The sequence below is a fragment of the Pseudopipra pipra genome, chromosome 5 (genome assembly GCF_036250125.1).
Source record: "Pseudopipra pipra isolate bDixPip1 chromosome 5, bDixPip1.hap1, whole genome shotgun sequence".
Classification (NCBI taxonomy): Eukaryota; Metazoa; Chordata; class Aves; order Passeriformes; family Pipridae; genus Pseudopipra; species Pseudopipra pipra.
The window spans coordinates 15208960-15230107 of record NC_087553.1 but is presented as its reverse complement, the minus strand read 5'-3'; the positions used below and the strand labels follow the sequence as shown (position 1 = coordinate 15230107).

At 44.6% G+C, this 21148-nt stretch overlaps 1 protein-coding gene across 2 annotated transcripts in view; it reads left to right on the top strand.

Moving 5' to 3' along the window:
• Positions 1 to 221: 221 nt before the first annotated feature.
• TMTC1 (transmembrane O-mannosyltransferase targeting cadherins 1) overlaps positions 222 to 21148 on the top strand; it is a 145790-nt gene continuing 124863 nt past the window's right edge. The window contains exons 1-5 of one of the 2 annotated variants that reach the window (XM_064654637.1): positions 222 to 337; positions 13119 to 13296; positions 14987 to 15060; positions 16249 to 16425; positions 18462 to 18668. In XM_064654637.1, the coding sequence (XP_064510707.1) occupies positions 237 to 337; positions 13119 to 13296; positions 14987 to 15060; positions 16249 to 16425; positions 18462 to 18668 (737 nt within the window). In that variant the 5' untranslated portion in view covers positions 222 to 236. Of the gene's footprint in view, positions 338 to 717; positions 1193 to 13118; positions 13297 to 14986; positions 15061 to 16248; positions 16426 to 18461; positions 18669 to 21148 lie in introns of those variants that run through there. The other variant, XM_064654636.1, reaches the window with a different exon arrangement.

The window sequence follows — 21148 nt, the reverse complement described above, 5'->3', positions numbered from 1 at the left end:
AAGTTACTGGGAGTTGTCACTAAGACAAGAAAGGTCATGTATGGGAGGGGATGGACTCACTGCAGGTCTCAAATGATTTTGAAAGAGAGACAGGGGCTGGACCAGAGTAGAGAAAACAAGTTCCATGGCACCAAAACGCTTTCCCCTCCAGCAGGACACAGCGGGGGACTGTTTGGCACAGCTGATGCTGCAGCGTGGAGGGTGTGGGCGAGCACTGATGCTGTGGAGCAGCGTGGATGCGGTGCAGCAGCATCGATACTGGATCAGCACGCACGCTGTGGATGCTGTGGAACAGCGCGGGTGCCGTGGAGCGGGCTGGGATGTTCCCGCGCCCCAGGTGAGTCTGGCCCACAGGAAAGCTGCGACCGGCCACGGAGGGGGGTGCCCGCGGGGAGGTCGGAGGAGGCGCTGGCGCCAGGCGGCAGGGCAGCCCTGGGAGAGGACGGACAGGGCGACCCGGGGCAGCGGGCTCCGCTCCGCGCCCCGCAGCGCTCCCCGCCCGCGGGCGGCGCGGCCCCGCGTGGGAGCTGCCGTGCCCTGGCGCATCCCCCTCCCCGGTGCGCGGGGGGCACCGCGGGCTGAGCCCACCCCGCCGACGGGCTGAGGAGGTGGCGGCGGTGTGACAGCGCGGCAAGGAGCATGCGTGCGGGAGGGGGGGTTGCGAGAGGGAGGAGGAGGAGGAGGAGGAAGAGGAGGAGGGGAGGGATGGCGCGGGGAGGCGGCCGCTGTTTATTTGCAGCCGGGCAGGCAGCGCCTCGGCAGAGCGCGAGTGGCCGGCGGCGGTCCCGCTGCCCGCCCCGCACCATGCGGGCGCCGCTGCCTCCCCGCGCCGCGGCGGAGCCGGAGCCGGGGCAGCCCTGGCGGCGCCCCGCGCCATGGCGGTGACGGGCTCGGTGCGGGGCTCCCGCAGCCGGGACCGAGCCGCGCCGGCCCCGTCCCCGTCCCCGCCGGCGGGCGGGCGGCGCGGCGGGGCGGCGGCGGCGGCGGTGCTGGCGGGGCTGTGCGCCCTGTGCTACGGCAACTCGCTGCGGGGCGAGTTCGTGCACGACGACGTCTGGGCCATCGTGAACAACCCCGACGTGCGGGCGGCCGCCCCCGTGTCCGCCGCCTTCGCCAACGACTTCTGGGGCAAGCGCATGGCCGAGAACACCAGCCACAAGTCCTACCGGCCCCTCTGCGTCCTCACCTTCAAGTGAGTGCCCGGCGCCGCGGATCCCGCTCCGCCCGGACCCTCTCCCGGCTCCGCGCCCGGGCGGAGGGGGCCGGCCGGACCCGGGAGGGGGTCGAGGGAGTCCCGCGGCACCCGTCCCGCACCCTCGGCTTCGTGATTCAGCATTTCTGCCCGGAGCTGTGCGGGACGGGGGGCGCCCCGGGGGCGGGCAGGGGGCTCAGCCGCCGGAGCGATCCCGCGGCTCGGCCCGGTGGAAGTTTGCGGGAGATGAGGAGCGATGAGGCGCCGCTCCGTGAGAGCCCGCCGCACTCCCGGCAAGTGCCCCGCTTCCCTGGTGGTTTGGGAACAGGTGGCGCCTCTTCCCCGGGCTGCCGGGAGGATAAAAGTGAAAACAGAGCGTTTTGGAAAGCGCTATTGACTGAGAAAGGTGTTCACATAATGTCTTCGTGAGTTCCTCCTCTGCTTTATCTCCAGTACTTTTTCTCCGCAATTGAGTGATCGCGGCAGAAACTTCCCGCGTTCTGTTTTGAAGCAGACTCGTTGTCATCCCTACCTTTCTTCTTACCGCTAAGCGAGGGGTTCAGCCCCGCGGGCACCGCGCCGTTCTGTGCATCCCTCCTGGCAGCTCCCAGCCTCTCGTGTCAGTCGCGGAGTTCCCCGGCAGCCTCGCTGCTTCAGATGTTCCCTGTGTACCGGGCAGAGTTGTTGAGGAGGAGTTTCGGTTTTATAGGAATGAAGAGAAATTGAACAGCAACAAAGTGACAGTTACCATCGCTAATCCTAGAAAGAAAACCCTTGCTTGCCTCTCTCCACGGGGAAAAGAATTTGTTGCAGATCAGTTTAGCTACAATCTACACAGTTTGTCATTCTTTCCATTAGGTTTTTCTCTTTTTAATTTATTCTGATGAAGCCTTAATGATGGTGAATATTTAGCACGTGTTAGTATTTAAAAATGATACCTGTGTTTGCAGGGAGCTGTGCTGAAGAACTGGCGTAGTTGGGCAATGTTTAGCACTCTGCTCCTGTTTGCAGGTGGTCAGTAGATGCTCTTTACAAACTATGGTAGGCATAAGGAATAAACTACGTGGACAGTAGCAAGTATGCCAGGAGGGTGTGTTACTTGATCCTGGTTGACTCTGCTAATTGAGCAGTTCTTTAAAAGATCTGATATATAAATAGAATTTCACAAACTACGTGGAAATCACATGTGTCTGTGAAGCAAGAGTGGTTTTCGGGAATGAGACATTCCTTTGGGATTCCCAGGGAACACTTGCTGTCCTTCTGTTGTAAAGGTGGGCTTGGAGCCAAGAACCATTGGTCTGGGGAAGCAGAGCTGGATGGGCACAGGGTGGCATATCCCTGATAAAGTAAAGCTGAACAGCACAAAAGCTTTTAGACTGGATTGTTTAGAACAGGTTTTGTGCCTTCTCCTTGAGGGGTGTCTCAGCACGTTTCTGTAAGGAACGATGCGGGTGTAGGTTGCCACGGGCAGAGCTGTCTTTGTGCACACTGAGTGCCTTCTCCAGCGTCTATCCAGCCAAACTGCTGTAGCTGGCGATCTGTCTAATTAATCCATTCGTCAAACAGTACATCTGGGGGTAATGTGAGATGTGAGCGAACCTGTGTGTGTCACCACTGACCACATGGCATGCAGTATTAGTGCTGGACTTGGCCTCCTAGATCAGGTTGCAGGATTGAGGTTATGTTATGCTAATGAGCAAAAGAGTCTTCAAGTTTAATAATGGAATGCTTTCGTTCTGATTTGTCTGTATTTGAACTGGTTTTGCCTTTGCTGTTGAAAGATGTGTGCATGTCTCAAAAAAGGATGAAGTGCTGTCTCTGTCTAGTCCTTTTTGGAAGGGAAGTGAGACTAATTTTGTGAGCAAGATTTCATCCTTAATGCTTATAATAACCATACAGCAAAGACATTGGGTCAAAGGCAGAATCATTTGTTCCCCATTTGGCATTGCGTTTGGAATAGGGAAGGAATCGTTTATCTTCCCTGGCTGCAGAGGAAGATTATTTCCACAGTGTCCCAATTATCCTTTCAGCCATCCAGTTTCCACATTCTTCCCATTTAATTTCTACCAGTAGGGTGTCAGAGTAAGATGTTAAGAACTGGGTGGAGTGGATCCTCCAAACCTAGCGCTTCCAAAGAAGCCTCAGGGAGCTTTTGCCAAGCGGTACTGAGCCTGTGGTTGAGCCGTGCTCTGCCTGCCTGAGCCATCCACCCCTGCCTTGCCCAGCAGGAGGTTGCTGGCTGCTCTCTCTCCTCCTGCAGAAGGAAAAAGGATTTTTACCCTGATGCTTGTAGAATGCTCAACAAAAATTGACTCCTAACTGAATGGAAAGGAATGTTGCTAATGCTTTTGTTAGAATTTACTGCATCCACTTAGGATACTTGAGAAAACTCTGTGACGTGCTTTGCAGGATCTTGCTGAGGGAGGGGAGAAGGGACCAAAGTATTCTTGTATCTTTACTTTTTTAATTCACTTGTTTTATTTAATTTATTTCATTGTTGTGCTACCTTGGTCAAATCCAAGGCATTTTAGTAGCAGCACGAATCTTTATACCTGCCTAGTGACTCTGCTTCTCTTGCATGAAACTTTAATCTGTAAAGGCTTGTTTTGCATCTTGCTGTACTAAGATTAAAGAATCTGGGAGATCTCCAAACCGCATGCACAGAACAGATGTGAAGGGTGGGCTGAAATTTATATCTACAGATCCATCAATCTACAGAAACTTAGTCTCTTTTCTGCCTTTTGTGGCTGTGAAAGTAAGAGGAAGGACTCATGATGCTCCGTGGACTTTTCATTAGGCTGAACATAGCCTATGTATAAGCTACGTGTTCCTGAAATGATCTCAATTAAAAAAATTTATCACCCATCTGTCAGAAAAATCTGAAGCAGACATTGCTGAAATTGTGTAACAGTAGTTCAGTGTCCCTGATGAATTGGAAATCATAAGTGACAGTCCTCATTCCAGTAGACGAATGCTCTGGAGCCAAACAGTGAAAAGAGCTCAAGTATTTGACATCATTCACACCGTATCTGACAGTATGAATGATCAGAGGAAAATGAGTGGCCTCTGTTACTGGAACTATTAAGCAAAACTTAAAATATTCATAGAACTGCTGCATTGCTTCGTGTAGGTTAGCATCAGAAGGGGGGGAAAAAAGCCTGCATATGAACTGTTGAACTAAATAATGCTTGCCTTGTGTCATTGAACTTCTCTTACCTTTTTTCTTGACTTCTGTAAAGTAAAGGAGTGTTAAAACTAGTTGATTCAGAAGCATTCCTATTACACGTGGGTAACTGTTAGGTGACAGGTCCAGCACAACTCCTCATCTGCACAGGAGGTGAGATGGTAGGCAATGGTTTTGCTTAGTCCTTAGGGAAAACTTACTTCATGCTCTCTAGTTGCTGTCACTCAGAGGTGTTCACCTGCAGGTATTTTCTTCTCCAAGCAGTGATTCAGTATAGTTCTTTCTAAAGAAGGTGACTTTTTTTGGATTTAGGATATACTATTTCTTGGTGTCTTCCTTGTAAAATGTTAAGATGAAGGGTAGGAAAAAAAAAAGAACTGCCAGTTCTGTAATTCACTCAGGATTTTATATTTAAACTGGGTGCTTTCTGTCTTACACCTTGTCTCCACTAACAGAAGTTCACTGAATCATTTATTCCCTCAGTAGCACTTAAGTTACTCCTTGGTTCCAGTGGTTTTGCAAAAATGTTTCTCAGCTGTTGAAGCAGAAGGTGCAATCCTCAGTGCTGTCTCACTCCCTCTTTCTCTTTTTGTCTGCCAGATCCCCATTTTGGTAGATTTTTCAACCCAGAAACAAACAGGTGATGAAGGTTTGGTGTAGTCAGCAGCACAGTGGACTTGGCCTGAAGGTGTCCAGTGGTAGGGAATGGGGAGAGTGAAGCTTTTTGAAGCCCCCACGGATGCCAAGATTTAAAGACTTTTAATCGGATTTGAGCCTCCTGGTTTGCAGGTGGTTGAGAAGTGAAGGCCCTGCCTGCTCAACCTCGTTGGTGGTGCCAAGGCAGGTGGTGGTGAGGGAGGTGCCTCAAGTAACAGTTCACCAGGGACAGAAGAGAATGGTAGTGACAGGTCTAGGACATGTAGCCATGACAAAGACTTAGGAGGAAGGCATTGGGCAGAGAAGCACAGCAAATACCTGGTCTTCCTAGGAGGAGAAAGTGACTATTCACATGGAATATGCTTGGCTCTGTGGGAAGGGTGTAAAAGTTATCTATTCCAGCTGCTGCTGGGTGGCTCTGGTGGTTGAGGAGGAGAGGAGCTGTGGGAGATAAGCTGCAAAAGGGAATGCAGCTCTCCCACCAGAAAAGATGTGCACAATTTGTGCACAGAGCTATCCTACTAGTATTTCAGATGGGGAAAAAAATGGGGGAAGAGATAAATTAAAAAGTCTGGGCTGTGTTCAGGTGCTGACTGCAGAATGGATAACACTCCAGATCTGCCCATCAAGGCTGCTGTCCAGTGATGGCTTGGGTATGTACCTTGCTGAGAAGTAAATGGGACCCTTCAGCAGCAGTTCAGTATTCTTGGTGGGCACCAAGAGCCTAATGTAAGACTACCAGTGGCTTCAGATCAAAGCCTTAAGTGACTGTAAGCTTGGGTTAGATGTGAATACATACCCAAAGAGAGAACTGATTCAATAATTCACTGCCAGCCTTCTGATCTATCTAGTTGTTTACAGCTGATCCTTCTGTTTTTTCAGCTGTATCAGTGGCATGAGTTTCAAGGACAGGGAGCTTAAGAAAACCTAAACAACCTGGGGAAGGAAAAAAGACCTTAGGTTTTCTTTGTTCTTGATTTAATGCTGTATTACAGTTTGACATCGCAGGGTAATATAGTGGAGCTATAATGTGTCAGGTTAAATACACAGTGCACAAGTATTTTCTTCACTCTGTACATCACAATGTTTAAGATTGTGCCAGTATTTCTCTTGTACAGCTTAGTCTACTATTTCGACCCAAGCTGTGGCAATCACTCTCCACATTGATACTGTGATACCTGCCATGAAATTGATGTAGTGCTGGTGTAGCCACACGGGGTGAGGTGCAGTTTGTAAAGAGAAGCAGATGCTTTTATTAGACTGGTTGTGTTGTAGTTGGAATATACAGACACATCTCTAAGCATGTAAGCTTTTCTTTTGACTCAGAGCAGAATGCCTTGCTGCCATTTCAGGTTTTTCCCAAAGCTTGGTGCCTCAAAGCTTAGGGTTTTTTTCCAGGTGCACAGAAGTCTCCCACACAAATGAAATTTTCATAGCAGGTGTCTGATTCTTTTGGTTGCAGGTTGGGACTGTGTTTCTCTAGGGTTGCTTGCACTCCCTGGAAGGAGGACAGGACTGCTGGGGAGGGTCAGGGGAAGCTCAGGCTGTCAGGCTGCTTGCAGCCAAGCCCAGAGATGAGGATCTGCCCAGTAGGAGAAGTGTGTACAAAAAATTTAGGACTTCTGCCTAGTTACATTTTCTCACTCCTCAATAAAATTTGCCTGTCTCTTGAATTAAAAGCCTTTTATGAGGGAAAGAGTTCACTAATTCTCCTGAATGACTTGGCTGAGGTGAGTTCAGCCACGGTTATTTTTGCTGCTTGCTTCAGGGGTGTTTTGTCTCTATTTAACACCTACCAGTTCCTGGGGATTTTCTCTCATTGGGCATTCTATTCCTCTTGCACCAATGTCACCCTTAATTTTCTTTGGTCATCTTTTACCTAAAAGGCTCAGCTTTCGACCAACCTTCTTACCCACAGGAGCATCCCTGTCAATACTCTTTAGAGTCCATGAAAATAAAGTGCTCTGGCTGCTGCTGGTGAGCTAAAGGCATTTCTCTGCATTTGCTTGCTCTGTTTCTGACTGCTTTCCTGGCCTTTCTCATTTATTGTCTCACAGATTTAAAGAAAGAAAGGGAAAAGAAAAAGGGCTGTTCTCTTTTCACTCACTATGCTTGGTTTTGTTTTGTTTCTCTTTGCTTCTGTATATTAAAATGGCAATTCCTTCATAGTCTGCAGCTTATTTCAAACTAATTTCAAATTCGGTGGAAATCTATTATACCTGGTTTGAAAAACTGTCTTTAGGCCTAATAACTTCATACTAGATTTCTGTTAGTGTTGCTTTCTCTTGTTGATGAATGACTGTGCTAGCTTGGTTCTTGATCATGTCTCATCTCTCCCTGCCCTGGGAAGAGGACTGCCTGATTGATGGCTGCCGAAGAGTTTCACGAGATGTGAGTTTTCATCAGTGCATTGCTCTTGCTGAGATACTGTTCAAGAATAATTTTGAAGACAAAACTTCCTTTTGTTCAGTATCCAGATAAAATGACACCTGGTTTGTCAGTTTGTAACTTGCTGTCATTTGGTTGTTTTTTTTTTTAAGTTTTCCAAGTTTGTGGAGGCAGAACTAAAGTCGTGTGAATGATGCTTTCATTATTCTTAACACAGGGACGATCATCACACCACACTTTCTAGGGTTTCACTAGGAATTTTTGCCCTGGCATATTTGCTGCTTTCGAGGTGCTGCTTCTTCCCAGTCTAATTGTGATTTCTATTTTCTTTTCCTAACTCTGCTGGAAAGCAGTAACCTGCTTTGAATGCCAGCACTTAACTAGTGCTCTTGTAAGTGATGACTGCTGTGCTCTAAGGGAGTTGCTGTAGCTTGGGAATTGATACGGCCTCTGTCTTCTCACCCGTCGCCATTATAGCAAATCAAGGAACAAACCATTTAAGCCTTATTGTCCATTTAATTCTGAGGCATTGTACTGTACTATGGAAAGATTATCAGCACAAATCAGCACGAAGTGCTGTTGCACTGTGGTGGAAACTCTGCCCTGCTTGTGCTGGCTGTTGCATTAACACTTCTGCAAAGGCGCTTATTTTCTGTTTACTGCTACAGGTTTTTCATTAATCTTTAAGCTGTTTCCACAAAGAGCTTTAACCATTATTGCCACTGATGCAGCTGCACCTCTTTTGGAGTGCAAATGCTCATTTTCCTGGCACGCAGTACATGCATCTGTGGAGTTTATAAGGAGATTTCACCATACACTGAAATTGGGTATTACTTTGCATAAAGTTTGCCATATATAACACACAATTTCAACAGGAAAAGAAGATCACAGGAAACTTAATGCATTCTTATGTTAAGATTAATTTATATAAATCTACATGTGAGCTTTCCTTTATAAAAACTGTAGGAGTTTTATGAGGTGTAGGATGCTCTGAGACTTTCCATTAAGTGTTACTTGCTATAACAAATTACCATTATTATCCTGTGCATTTCTGTTTCATAACATGTTGTGTTTCTCTGTTAGTCTTTTGAAAATCATAAAACAGATTAAACTAAACAAGAGCTGCCCAGGGATAATAACGAAGTCTATAAAAAGAGAAACTTACCAGTTATAGTTTACAATATTATTAAATCATAAGATGCCTTAAAAAGGGTTGAATGAGTCTTCGTGTGTACAAGTGGATGAAAAGCACTATATTAGAGCCCGGGAGTGCTGGTGATATATATACAGTCACTGGATATTTTTGGGATTTGTCTCTTGCATCATAGACCCCTCTGGTTCTGGGTCTGTGAGGATGAAGTCACTGAGTCCCACTCTATTTACAGGCCCTCTCTATAGGGAATTGCTTACCCAGATGTGTCCCTGTCTGATGACTTATCTAGAGGAGGTGTGAATTCCTGTGGCTTGAGGGTAGCATGGTCCCTGCTCTACAGATGCCATTCTTTCAGGCAGCTGTGCCAGTGGGATGGAGGGCTGGTGGTTAACTGTGGGTTCTGATAGATGTCACTTTTCTTTTAAGAACCAGAATGAGTTACCACTTCTGGAGAGCTGTTTTACAGGCTCTACTCAGTGAACCTTCAACAGCTGGTGCCTGTGAAAGTCTCTTTCTGAGAGTGGAGCTGTGTAGTTCCTTTTCCTAGAATGGATGGCGAAGGAACGGAAAAGCTACTGTAGGTGGCAAAGCAAACTATGCTGCTGTTCCTGGAAAACATCCATTAGCCTTAACAAAATCAAGGGATTTTTATGTTAGAGATATATTTCTTATTTTGGTATACCTCCTGCTTGGGCAGGTAGTTTTGGCAGTGCTCTGCATTGGGTGTGACATGCTGAACCACACATGCTACAACTTGGACACAAAGACAAGTGTTGGGACGAGAGTCTTGGCTTGTGTACATGTTTCAGTGCAGACTTCTCTCCCTAGTGAGGCTTGCAATTGATGCTGAGATTTCTGCTATCAGTTTTTATTTTGGTTGCAGCCTGGCTGATGCTCATCAGATCTTTTGGAAGATACCTGTCAATGTCACCTAGCATGGAGAGGCTGCTCTTTGGTATATGTGTTCTTCTCCTCCTTTCTCTTGTGTCTTTTGAGGGCCTTTGTGTCTGAACTGCCATTTGCCGTTTCCCAGGAGGCTAAGTGCACTCTTTGACTCCAGGGCCTCTTCCAGCAGAGGTGTTGAAGCAATGAAAAACTCTTTTTCTCCATGTATTTTGTGGGTGGCTCCCTTGAGGAAAGACCTCCTTGTCTGAGATGGTTGTGTCTCCTCTTTCAGATGTCTCTATTTCGAGGAGCCCTATCACTTGCTCTATTCAGCCCCATATCTTTAGAATGCTGTTTGCAAACAGATCTCTGGTTTGACAAGCAATCAGTTCAAAAAGCCTGGCCAGCCCAGCCCAAAGCATCTGCTCTCTTAGCTGTGTGCTCTACCAAGCCTGTAACACATACCTTACAAGCTCAGACAGATGTTATGATCTTCATGCAGAAGTGGCTAAGGTCTTCCAGCCCACATGATCTGAATTTCCCCATTTCTGGGCCAGTTTAAATATGGAAATACAAGGACAAAACCACCCTCACCCCCTCCAACGGAGTACGGTTGTTGCTTGCCAGAACTTTTGTTCATGAACATTATGTTGGAGAAAGACCGTTTCTTCCTTAATTTTGAGATTCATATCCCTGTTTTACTTCCTTTGTTTACTGAGCTGTGTGTTGTATATAATTGCTACATGCTGCTGCCAGTAAACAAAGACAAGGGTATTAAAGTTTAAGAAGGGAGAAGTAATTTTTTGTTTACCCATCCTCTCCTGGTCCCTTGGCTAGAGGTTGCTCCATAGTTCCTCTACTATGGAAAGCCAGATTTGCTCCACTGCAGGCTGCCTTTTTTTCCCCATGGGTATGTGAGCGTGCTGGGGAGTTCTTGTGACTTGAATTAGAGCTGTTTGGAGACCCAGATTTGCTCACCCATTTGACGTACAATAAATTCAACCACTGCTAATGTTTCAACATCATCCTGCTGGGACTGTTTCAGGACGAAAGAATGTTTCCTTTGTTGCCGTGTGGCCTAATTTCTTATGACAAAGAGCTTTGGCAGCAAAAAAACACTGGTGTGAATATAGCACCTGCACACACTCATGTTTAGTGTTCATGGACCACCAAAGATGGTGTTTAAACCATACACTGAAGTATGCTTGCAGTCTGATTTTGGTGTTTATTGGAAGGCTTATCTGAATAACACGGTATCGTTATGTCTGTGTTTTGTTCTGCTTTTATTTAGTTTATACAAAAAATACACTGGGGAACAGCCAAGCTGCTCAGCTGATGCTCTTACAGAGCTGTTTTCAATAATTTACATCAGGTAACTCACAGCTTACAAGCCTCATTGACTTGATGTGTTCACTCTAAAAAGGGGCATGAGGAGCACACCCTGCCTTTGGGATAGGGGACCTGATGGGGGGCAGGAAGATTGCTTCCCTGTAAGGTTCTGCCTCTCCTGCCAGTAGAACTGTTTTGCAGAATGGGAAGTGATCAGGTGTGTTCCATGAAGACTAATGATAGATTTTTTCAAGGGTGTTGTCAGATGTCATGGGTTTAGTGATTAGTTTTCACTACTTGGCCAAATAAATAAATAAATGAGAATCTCTCACATTTTTGTCCATAGGTTCATATCACCTGATAGCCTGAGCACTTTGTCTTCACCGTCCTCACCTGCTGCCCCTGCTTACTCCAGAAATCAGGTTACCAGAGCACACTTTGGCATTTGAGGGAGAACGATGGCGACAACTGTGCTCCGGCTGATTTACAGCCAGAAATGATTCACTGTTATAAAGAGCGTGTCCTGCAGGTGATCCCTGACATTGTGCACATCTGCAGGTGTCTCTGAGCAGGATCTTTGGCTCCTTTGGGACGGGGGGGCACTGTACTGCCCCTTGTTCCCCTCTGTGCACTGAAAGCAAGGTTTAAGCCTGGGGGTTCCTGCTGCTGCAGTGTATTTGCAGCTGAAACTCTGGCTGGATGTCTGTTACTGCCATTCGTTGTGGTTTGTCATTCAGCGCTGGTAGAAATGAGGGAAAGTGATGGATGTTGCTGCCCTGAAGTGGCTTGCAGGAGGAATGGGATAAAAAAAGAAAAAGCCCCAACTCTTCATGTATTCTTGAACCACATAGTCTGATGTCTTGTCAAAATGTAACTGCATCAACCCATACTTCAAAGGGAAAGGTCAAGTCATTCTAAAAATCTCACTTTTTCCCAAACTTTCTGAGTTTCAGCTGTTGCCTCCACAAACACTCCAGTGGGAGCACAGCAGGAATGCACAAGTAAGGCTCCTGGTTCTGGTCAAGTTAGATTGGCCTGGAAAATGCAACCCAGGACAGCTAGCACTCTGTTGCTTATGAATAAGGAATGTAGAGAGTTATTTATAAAAAACATATGTTGTCTGACCGTCACAGACCTCTCCACACCTCCTCTGTCTCACAAAAAAACCTAAGGTGTTTGCACAGTAGCAACAGCTCAGTGGCTTTGCTGTTGCGTCGTGTATGTCATGGGAGACCTGGAGTCTCTGAGTAACAACAGGAAGGATTATTGACCCTATAGCATGTTTACATCTACATGCAAAATATTTAGATTGAGTTGTCTTTTCCCTGGATATCTTGTAGGTTTTTTTTTTTTAAAAATGGCCTTTAGCATTAGTTAAGGGGCATTTTCCCGAATTCCTTGTTCATATATGGAGTTTTCCCTAGACATAGACTCCTTGTGTGTGTGTGTATATATGTGTGAGTATATATATATGTGTCCAAATGTACAGATGCTGTTAATACTAGAGAGAATTATCTAAGTTAAGCTTGTCAGCAGCTGTTAAGCAAGCTGGCTGTAAAAAACAGTGACCAGAAAAATGTGTTAATACATGCTGTTAAACAAATGTCATAACAGCTTGTTACATTTTATTTTTTGTTGTGATCGACACAAATAATGAGCCCTAATTGTCTCATGGAATCTAGGGTCATGTTAGCTATCTTATCTTTAGTGTCAATGTCTTTATAAAAATGATGGTCACTCTTAGATGAGCTTCTTTATGTAGTCCCCAAGTCAGTAAAGCATTTAAATAAATGCTTAACATTCATTATGTGGAAGTATTCTGGAAGTTAAATGGGAATAAATGCCCCTGTAATGCTACGCAGATGCTCCAGTGCCTTACCAATCCCTGGCTGTTCCCAAGCACAAACATCTATTCTATAGTAGAAAATAACTACCTGTGTTATAAAGCTGCCACATGTCCAACAGGACTGCAGAAGGTGCCAACAGGGAAATAGGACCAGTGCCATATTTCTGATGTTGGCCGGGGTTATTTGCTGCTAAGGAAGCACAGGCATTGTCTCACTACAGTAAACTGTGCTGGGAGGGCACAAGCCTCTCCTATCTCTGTGTAAAGAAGGTTGCCAAATGCAACAACATATTATAATAATTGGGGAAGTGATTTCTCTTTAATCAGATAAACCAGGAGTTTAGAGCGATTTTTCAGTAATTAGTTGAGTAGCATATATGTTAGAAGACTGCAAATCGGGCAAAAGGCGTATTTTAGACTGTTTGAAAGATGTCCTGCTATTACAAGACCTCTCCAATCTAGTAACGGTTTTGTTTCCTTACAGATTGAACATATTGCTGGCTGGTATGAACCCCTTCTATTTCCACGCAGTGAATGTAATTTTACACTGTCTGGTGACTGTTGTGCTGATGTACACTTGTGACAAAGCTGTGTTCAAGGACTGTCGACTTGCTTTTGTCACGGCGCTGTTCTTTGCTGTGCATCCCATTCACACCGAGGCTGTAAGTATGTGGCACAAAAGCTAAAAATAAATTCATTCTTTAAAATTTTAATTTTTTTTTAAGGAAACCTCTGAGTCATACAAAATATGGTACTTGTGATTTTTGCTGTGGAGGAGCAGAAGTGGGAATGTACTATATTTAAAGTAATTTGCAGGAGTCATTAAGAAAAACGTGTATTCATACTTGCAGTCTTTCTGCTCTGGCACTAAATTCTAAATGATGGTCCTAATCAGCAATGCTGGGAATAAATGGACAGTCATGAGTCTTCTGAAACCAAAGACCTCAGTGAGGCCGTGCTCTCCTGCTGGGACATTGTTACATGCCTTCAGTCATCTCCTGTAGTCATCAATTTAAGGGAGAAAAAGTGAAGGGAGCATTATTCTGGAGGAGCTCGCTCAGATAGAGGTGATCTGACCCATGGATTAATTTATATTGATTTCAGTTAAAAGCCAGGAGTATCATCTTAGGAAAAAACACAACTTGTTAGCTTAATGAACGTCAGGATAAGTTTACGGAGCAACGGCTCATATTGGACATTCTTCTCCTCTTACAAGGAAACGTTTTAAGGCATAGTCGTTCTAAAACTGCAGTCTATTAACATGAGGAGACACTCCTGTAGCTAAAATGAGTCTTGCTGCCTTTGAGAAGGAAAGGCAATGTCCAGCTATCCGCACTTAAAAAAAGGAATGCACTCCTTAGCTGAGATCCCACTGACATCACCTGCTCTCATTACAAGCCTTTGTAAACGAGTGAGGGGGAAATGGCTGCTGCACCCAGAACTTTTGAGGAGAGATTACCTTAATAACAAAAAGCCACAAGCTTTACAGTTACTCCTTGTGCTGTGTTGTGTGAACTAACCAGGTAGGCTGCTTTTGATATACAGCTTTTATACCATAAGGGAGAGGTATAAATTTATACCATTAGAAGAGGCACTCTTTGAATTTATTTTTGTCTGGGTCAGAACTTTAAAAGGTTAAAATAAATGCCAGAGTGCTGGATATGGCTTAATTATATAATCTCAAAAGGGGTGAAATTTCAAAGGGCCTTTTATTCGCTTTATGGGTGATTTTTAGATCTTTATGAAATAGGATATTGAAATAATTGTAAAAAAGAGTGTTTATACATTCTTCTTCATTATTCCCTTTTTTACGAAAGGTTTGGTTAATTAATATGTAGAAAAATCTCCCATAAACTCAGACTGTTCATAAAGAGAATAAATTATATATCACTGTATCCCTTTTTGGTGATAAAGTTCATTCAAATATTATTTATTAATTCATTCCTATATAATAAATCTTTTCCAAAGAGTTGCTGTTTCAGTAGTCTTTTTCTTTAACAAATATCAGTTCTTGGAATTGGATGCATTTCTCATCTGAGCCTTATTATACAAAATTAAAACTGATTCCTAACATTGGCATTCTCTATGCAACTTTATTAATATCTTAATAAGAAAGTAAGGAATGACTTAACTGTTGGCTTACTCATTTGTTTTACCAAGTGAGAAATGCAGCAGGCAAAACTGGACATATCCTACACTCTCCAAGTAATATTTTGCTGTAGTGAGGGAGGATAACACTGAAAGATAAAAAGCTTAAAATAGTAGCAGTTAGCATGGATTGTTGAGGCAGTCACTGAGTGTTCATGCCTTTTTATGTATGTGTTTTTACACCTGTGTGTCTTTTCCTTTCAGGTAACAGGTATAGTAGGCAGAGCAGATGTCCTGGCCTGTCTACTCTTTCTGTTGGCTTTTCTCTCCTATAATAGGTATGTGGTAACATTGTGAGATTCTCTAGTCTGAGGAGGGGACCAAAGGGAAACCTGTCAGTTTTTGGTTGTTGTTGACTGAGGTACTTCCCCCAGCACTGCTGCGTGGAAGTGTCCTGGCCCCTGCTTTCACTGCAGTGATGCTTATGAGAACAAATAAACATAAAACCAGAAGTCAGCATTTATAGTTCCCTTTTCCATTGACATTACAGCTGACCATACACCAGAGGATGGTGTGTAGAGCTAAAAATTATAAAGAAATGTTTTCAACAGAAGACAAATTGCCTGAATGTAGAGTGAAGAACAGACAAATGCTTGCCTGCCCTTGAAATACATGCTATGACTGTAGGACTCTGAAATACCTGGTCTGGGAGAGTTGAAGATTGTGTCTAGACCATTAGTCATCCTTTTCAGATGAAAACTTGGCACTGTTTGCTGGTCTGTGTTCTAAAACTGTGACTGAACAAGTATAGATACAGAAATAGCTTACTTGGGTGGGGTTTCTGTGCCTTTTGCATTGTTTACATTTAGAAATAACATTGTTTGCATTTAGAAATAGCACTGTGTCATCACGGCCATGGGGAAAAGCTGCACATATCCCTATATACCTCTTGGGCTGTTTGCTACAAACCAACAATGCTGTTTTCATCAGAAGGTTTCAGTGGTGTAAAACTGGTAGTGACCCCACAAGAATCTGCCTGTTGATTTCGGTTCTTTCTTACCTTCTCCCCTCTGACACAGGCTTGTTGCCCTGTCTGTTAATGATTAGGACACATCTTTGATTCAGGGGAGTGTGGGTGGTTTGCTTGCCTAGTGCTCTTTGTCACATAAGGAAAATTAAGCATGTATGTTCTAGATGAGAGAAAGCAGGTGTTTTTCTGCCCTCACTGTCTTTGTACTTACTCTGCCTTCCTCTGACTGTTTCAAGTCCATTTTATTTTTCTACTTGTCCTTTTTTCCCCTCTTGTGCACCAAGAATTCGAGCAGCTCCATTATTTGTGTTTTACTTTCCCGTTCTGTGTCTAAACCTTTCTTCATTCATCAGCAAACAGTGTAGATTGTTCATGTCTTAACATGTTCATGTCAGCATCTCAGGAAATTAAGGAAGTGTCTCAGTATTTGTGTGAATGTAGTAAACATGAAAATAACAGAGAAGTTGAGATAGTTTATGTCAATTCTATTTTTCAGGAGTGTGGATCAGCTTTATGTTGGGGAACATTTCCCTCCCACTGCCTCCCCATTCTTTTTGCTGCTTAGTTTATTCCTTGGGACGTGTGCAATGCTGGTGAAAGAAACTGGAGTCACTGTGTTTGGTGTGTGCTTGGTTTATGACTTCTTTTCCCTCTCCTACAATGGACTCAAACTGTAAGTAACCTGTTGTGCTCGCTATGCTTTTCAAGTGTTTACACCTGCGAGTCCAAAATATATATTATTATATATAGCACTGAGGAAGATGGACTTGCCCTGCTGAATTAAATGGCACACATTTGACAAATTTGGAGGCACCAAGGTTTTATTCTGTGGGTTTTTTGGTTTTTTGTTTGGCTTGTTTGTTTTTTTTTTTTTTGAGGGAGAGGATGTTTGTTTTCTCTTTTTGTTTGTTGCTCTCTTGTGGCCTGAATAACTTCTGCTGGATAGATAGACCAGATGTGAAGAACTGATCCCTAAAATGCTCTGGCAAGACTAACATTTATTTTTTCTGTGGGAGTTCTGACCAAAGCATCAACATCTTTAGATATCTCCGGCTTAACTCCTTTCATTAGCAATGCCTGCTTGACTGTTCAATCACAATGTCATGGGTTTAGAAATATCATATGATGATTAGTAGTAAAATCAGGTTTGATTTTTTTTCTGTCCTTGCAGAACAGAAGAAGGGGGAAGATATCCATCCAGTTCTGGAATGATTGGAATAATTAGCAGCTCTCAGCAGTTGCTGGAGAAAAATTAAAAACTTTGAAGTCTATACCCCTCACCCACTCAGTGTCACAAATAACTATGCTATTCGCTATCTCCATTAAAAGTCAGAAGTCCTTTGTTTTATAGACACTGAGTTTTTTATCTGTTTCTCTGCCAAAACATCTCTGGTGCAGATCTGTCAATGAGTGAATGTAAGAGTTTACTGCCACTGAGAATGGGAGGTCTTGTTCCTGCTATAACTTCTCGTGTTCCCACCGGTGCTGCCCCGTCAGCTCTGGAACCTGCATGCCCCTGTGTGTGCTCGTGTATCTGGGTTATAAAAAACCCAGGACACCATAAAAAAGGATATACTGAAATCATGTTTTCTGCCACAGTGAATTGAATCAGCTCCTAGAGGTGTTTGGGGAATGCCAGAGTTGGCACAATGCGAGAGCAGCAAATGTAGGGAGGAGAAGGACTCTGCGCTTTCAGGACCATCTGGCTTTCCTCCCATTTCAGCCCTTTCTCTAGATCCTAACAGGGTATAGACCACGTTTTAGGCTCCCCTGCCCTCCCTCTGGCCCCTCTAGCAGCAATAGCAATCAGAGGGCAGGTATGATGGATCAGCAAAGGATTTCTCCTCTTTTGACTGCATAAGTAATTCATAATGGTGGGCAAGTAGCCAGGGAGATTTCTGGGGACTGACAGCCAGCACGCTTGTTAACACTTGCATTTACAGTCTGACAGGCATGTTCCAAGAGCTGCCTGGGTAAAGGGAACACAACTGTTAATTAATTGGTGGAAAATCTGTGCCTTCCCCCTTCCCTCAGTCTCCCCCTTCCAACAGGTTCACATTCCAGTGCCCTCTTCAAGTTATTTCTTTGCTTTAATGGCATCCAGTTGCCCAGATGTGGCACTTACATAGCTTGTAGGAATGAAGTTCTGTAGTCCAGATGTGCTACATTTTCATATCTGCTCTGGTTCTGTGTATTGTGCACTCATTTGTTGTTTATGCTGCTCAGGACATCTTTCCTGCATTTGACTTTAAGGGACAGCAGAAAACAAACAGCCTTCTATGTGCTGCTCAAACTCAGCCCCTGCTCCTTCCTCCAACATGTACAGATTTGTTTTCTGTTTAAAAGAGGTGGAACATCAATTATTTTCTGAAGCAAAAAATTAGGAAGGGCATCATATTCTTCCTCACAGTGCTTCCCATCTTACCAGAGTTTCAGAAAACAGCTTGATACAGGACTGCTCCTCTTCTGTTGCTGTTAAATCTCTTCCTCTAGATCCAGTTTGGAGCTAATAAATCCTGCCCTCCCAGCATGCAAAGACTTTGTCTTTTGGATTAAATAAAATGTCACCTCTTGTAGTTAGATATCTTGTTGTGCTGATTTCATAATGTTCAACCTTTTGATAAGTAAAAGTGGGAAAAGGAAAATCCTTAAATCCTTTTCTTTCCCCTTCCCCTTCTTGTTTTCCCTTTTCTCTGCATGTGTAATCAGGAGGAATGGAGGGATCCACCAGAGACCTGCCCGGCAGCCCGTGGCTTCTCCCTCTGCCCCGCTGCAGGTCCCCCTGGCCAGTCGGGAGAACGGGAAGCATCGCTTTGCTCACCGGGGCACCTGGAGCTCCTGCCATCCGGCGTCATCTGAGGAGCAGCGGAGCGGTGGCCTTTCTGTGCCCAGCAGAGCCATGTGGGCCATTCGGAGGTACTGCTGGCTACCTGCAGCTGATCCTACCTTAAAATGTCACGTCACTTTGTTTTAGCCATTTTTATCCTGAAATGCGCTGCAATATTTCTTATGCTACCAGGGAAGGAAGAGAGGAGAAGGTAGAAGGAATGGCCAGGGAAGAAAGAGGAGAGTATCCGAGGACTTTCCATGTCCTGGAACTCTCTGTCCTAGTATGGTACTGGCAGGCAATGCTTTTCTTCCCAGCTTCTCCATGGAGAAAGCAAAAACTGTCATGTCGTTTTGAATGTGAAGAGGGAGGAGTATGCACATGTATACAATAATGCTTGAAGTGAGGTGAGTGCAGTGCAAGTAGCTTATTAAGGGATATTGCTGTGTATCTATATGTATGTTTGTGGATATAATTTCTGCATGTGTACACATACTTGTAGAATATGTCCATATTTATATATATATGAAAGCAGAGGTGATGCTTACTTCTGCTTTATGCCTTAGAATGTGCATGTAACAGCGAGAGCTGGGCTCAGGTAATAACAGAAGGATTTTCCACTGGTCTTGTCCAGCAGTTCTTGGCATCTTCTTTGGGAAGGAAGGACTCCAGGGCCATGCTCTGGCACAAGAATAGTGCTTGATTCCTTTATTCCTGTGAAACGGAGTTAGCAAGAAGCATTTAAAGGGATATGACGCAGCAGCCACCCCATGGATCTGTGCCAGCATGTGAGGTTTTTTTTCCTTTTAGCCTTGACCTTTGTACAATATCCCTGGTAGCCCTTGCCCAGCTTGCCCTTTGTTGCTGACTTTTGGTTCTAACTATAAAGCACTCACAGTGTGATATAATTTGGAGACCTGTAATAATGTGTTGCCCTGCACTGCCTATTCCTTGGAGAAAGTGTTTTGTTCTTTATATAGATCAGGAATTACCTGCTGCAGTTCTCCCCATGTAGAACTCTTGAAGCCTGGGAAAGGGAATGTTTTATTCCCATGTAACACCCCTTAGTATGCATTTCAGTAGGAATTGTTTGTTTGTTGTTGGTTTTGTTTGTTTTAATTAATCTGGTTGCTGCATCAGTACTGATGGCATATAGGTGTTACAGGAGATGTCACTTCTCAAATCAGAGTCTGTTTCCTCCACCTGTATTTCAGATGTCCAACCCACTTTAGAGCTTCTGTCCTGGTGTGACTTGGGGATGGTTGGGTTTTTAGTTTTGTTTTTAACAAGGAAGGCAGTGGGTTTGGTTGTGTTGCCTCTCCCTGTAGGAATCTGTGACACGATAATGGCAAGGAATTAAAGACTTTTTTTAGAATGGGTAAGTGGTAGCTGCTCTGGCACAGAGGCTCTTCTGGATGTTGGGAACAGCTTTAAAGTTGTTTATTTCTTCTGCTGTATCCACAAATGAGTAGCAAAATTTGAAAGTGTGAGTGACCCTGGTGCCTTCTGATGTTCCAGACCAGAGTGGGCTGTCTAGAAGCCTCATTTAACATCTTGTCTCTGAGGTTTAAGACCTGGTGGGAAGGAGTAACCTGAGCACAACGCTGAAGTTGTGAACTCTCCGCATTTCTCTCAGTGATTTTGTTCTCTTTGATACTTATATTTGTCTCTATTTTCCCTGGTGTATGCTATGATAGAATTGTTTAGGTTGGAAAAGACCTCTAGAATTATCGAGTCCAACTGTTACCCCAGTATTGCCAGGACAAACCCTAAACCATGTCCCCAAGTGCCACCTCTACACATCTTTTAAGCACCTCCAACGATGGTGACTCCACTGCTTCATTGGGCAGCCTGTTGACAACCCTTTCAGAGAAGAATTTTTTCCTAATATGCAATTTAAAACTTCCCTGGCACAACTTGAGGCCATTTCTTCTTGTCCTATTGCTTGTTAGTTGGGAGAATAGACTGACACCTACAATGGAGGGGGGTATCAATTCAAAACCATCTCCTGTCTTGCTTCATCTTCTTGTTCCTTGCTTCTTTTACTCCTGTTTCTTCCTTTCTTCCTGCTGCTCCTTTCTCCCATCCATTGCTTTGTACTCTGTACTCCTCTGCCCCAGCTTTTGGGAAGGTCCCTTTTTCACACCAAGGGGAAAGCCTCTGGTTTTCCAGCCTCTTCAGGAGAGGCCGCAGAAGTTGTGTTGGAGAGACTGCGCATGTGGGATGGCTTCAGAGAGAACTCATCCACGCTGCCAGTTGGCATTTGCTTTTCGGCAGCTGCCTCTTCAAGTGTTGTGAAGGGTGTCTGCACATGGCAAATCAAGCTTGGCATGTACATAGCTGCTTTCTTTTTAAAAAGGGGCTCTCATGGTGTAAGCTGCTCAGCTTCTTTTCTCAAGTGACTGACTGTGTACAACACACTTGCAACGACTTGTTGTGTGATGCTTTGTTGTGGAATGCCCAAAGTAGAGCTGGCTTGGTCCCAGTGGCTGAGAGGGAAGCCTGCTGCCACACGTGTGTGAGAGTGGTGCTTGAGAGCCCTGTGAGAAAGCCTCATTGGGTTAATGGA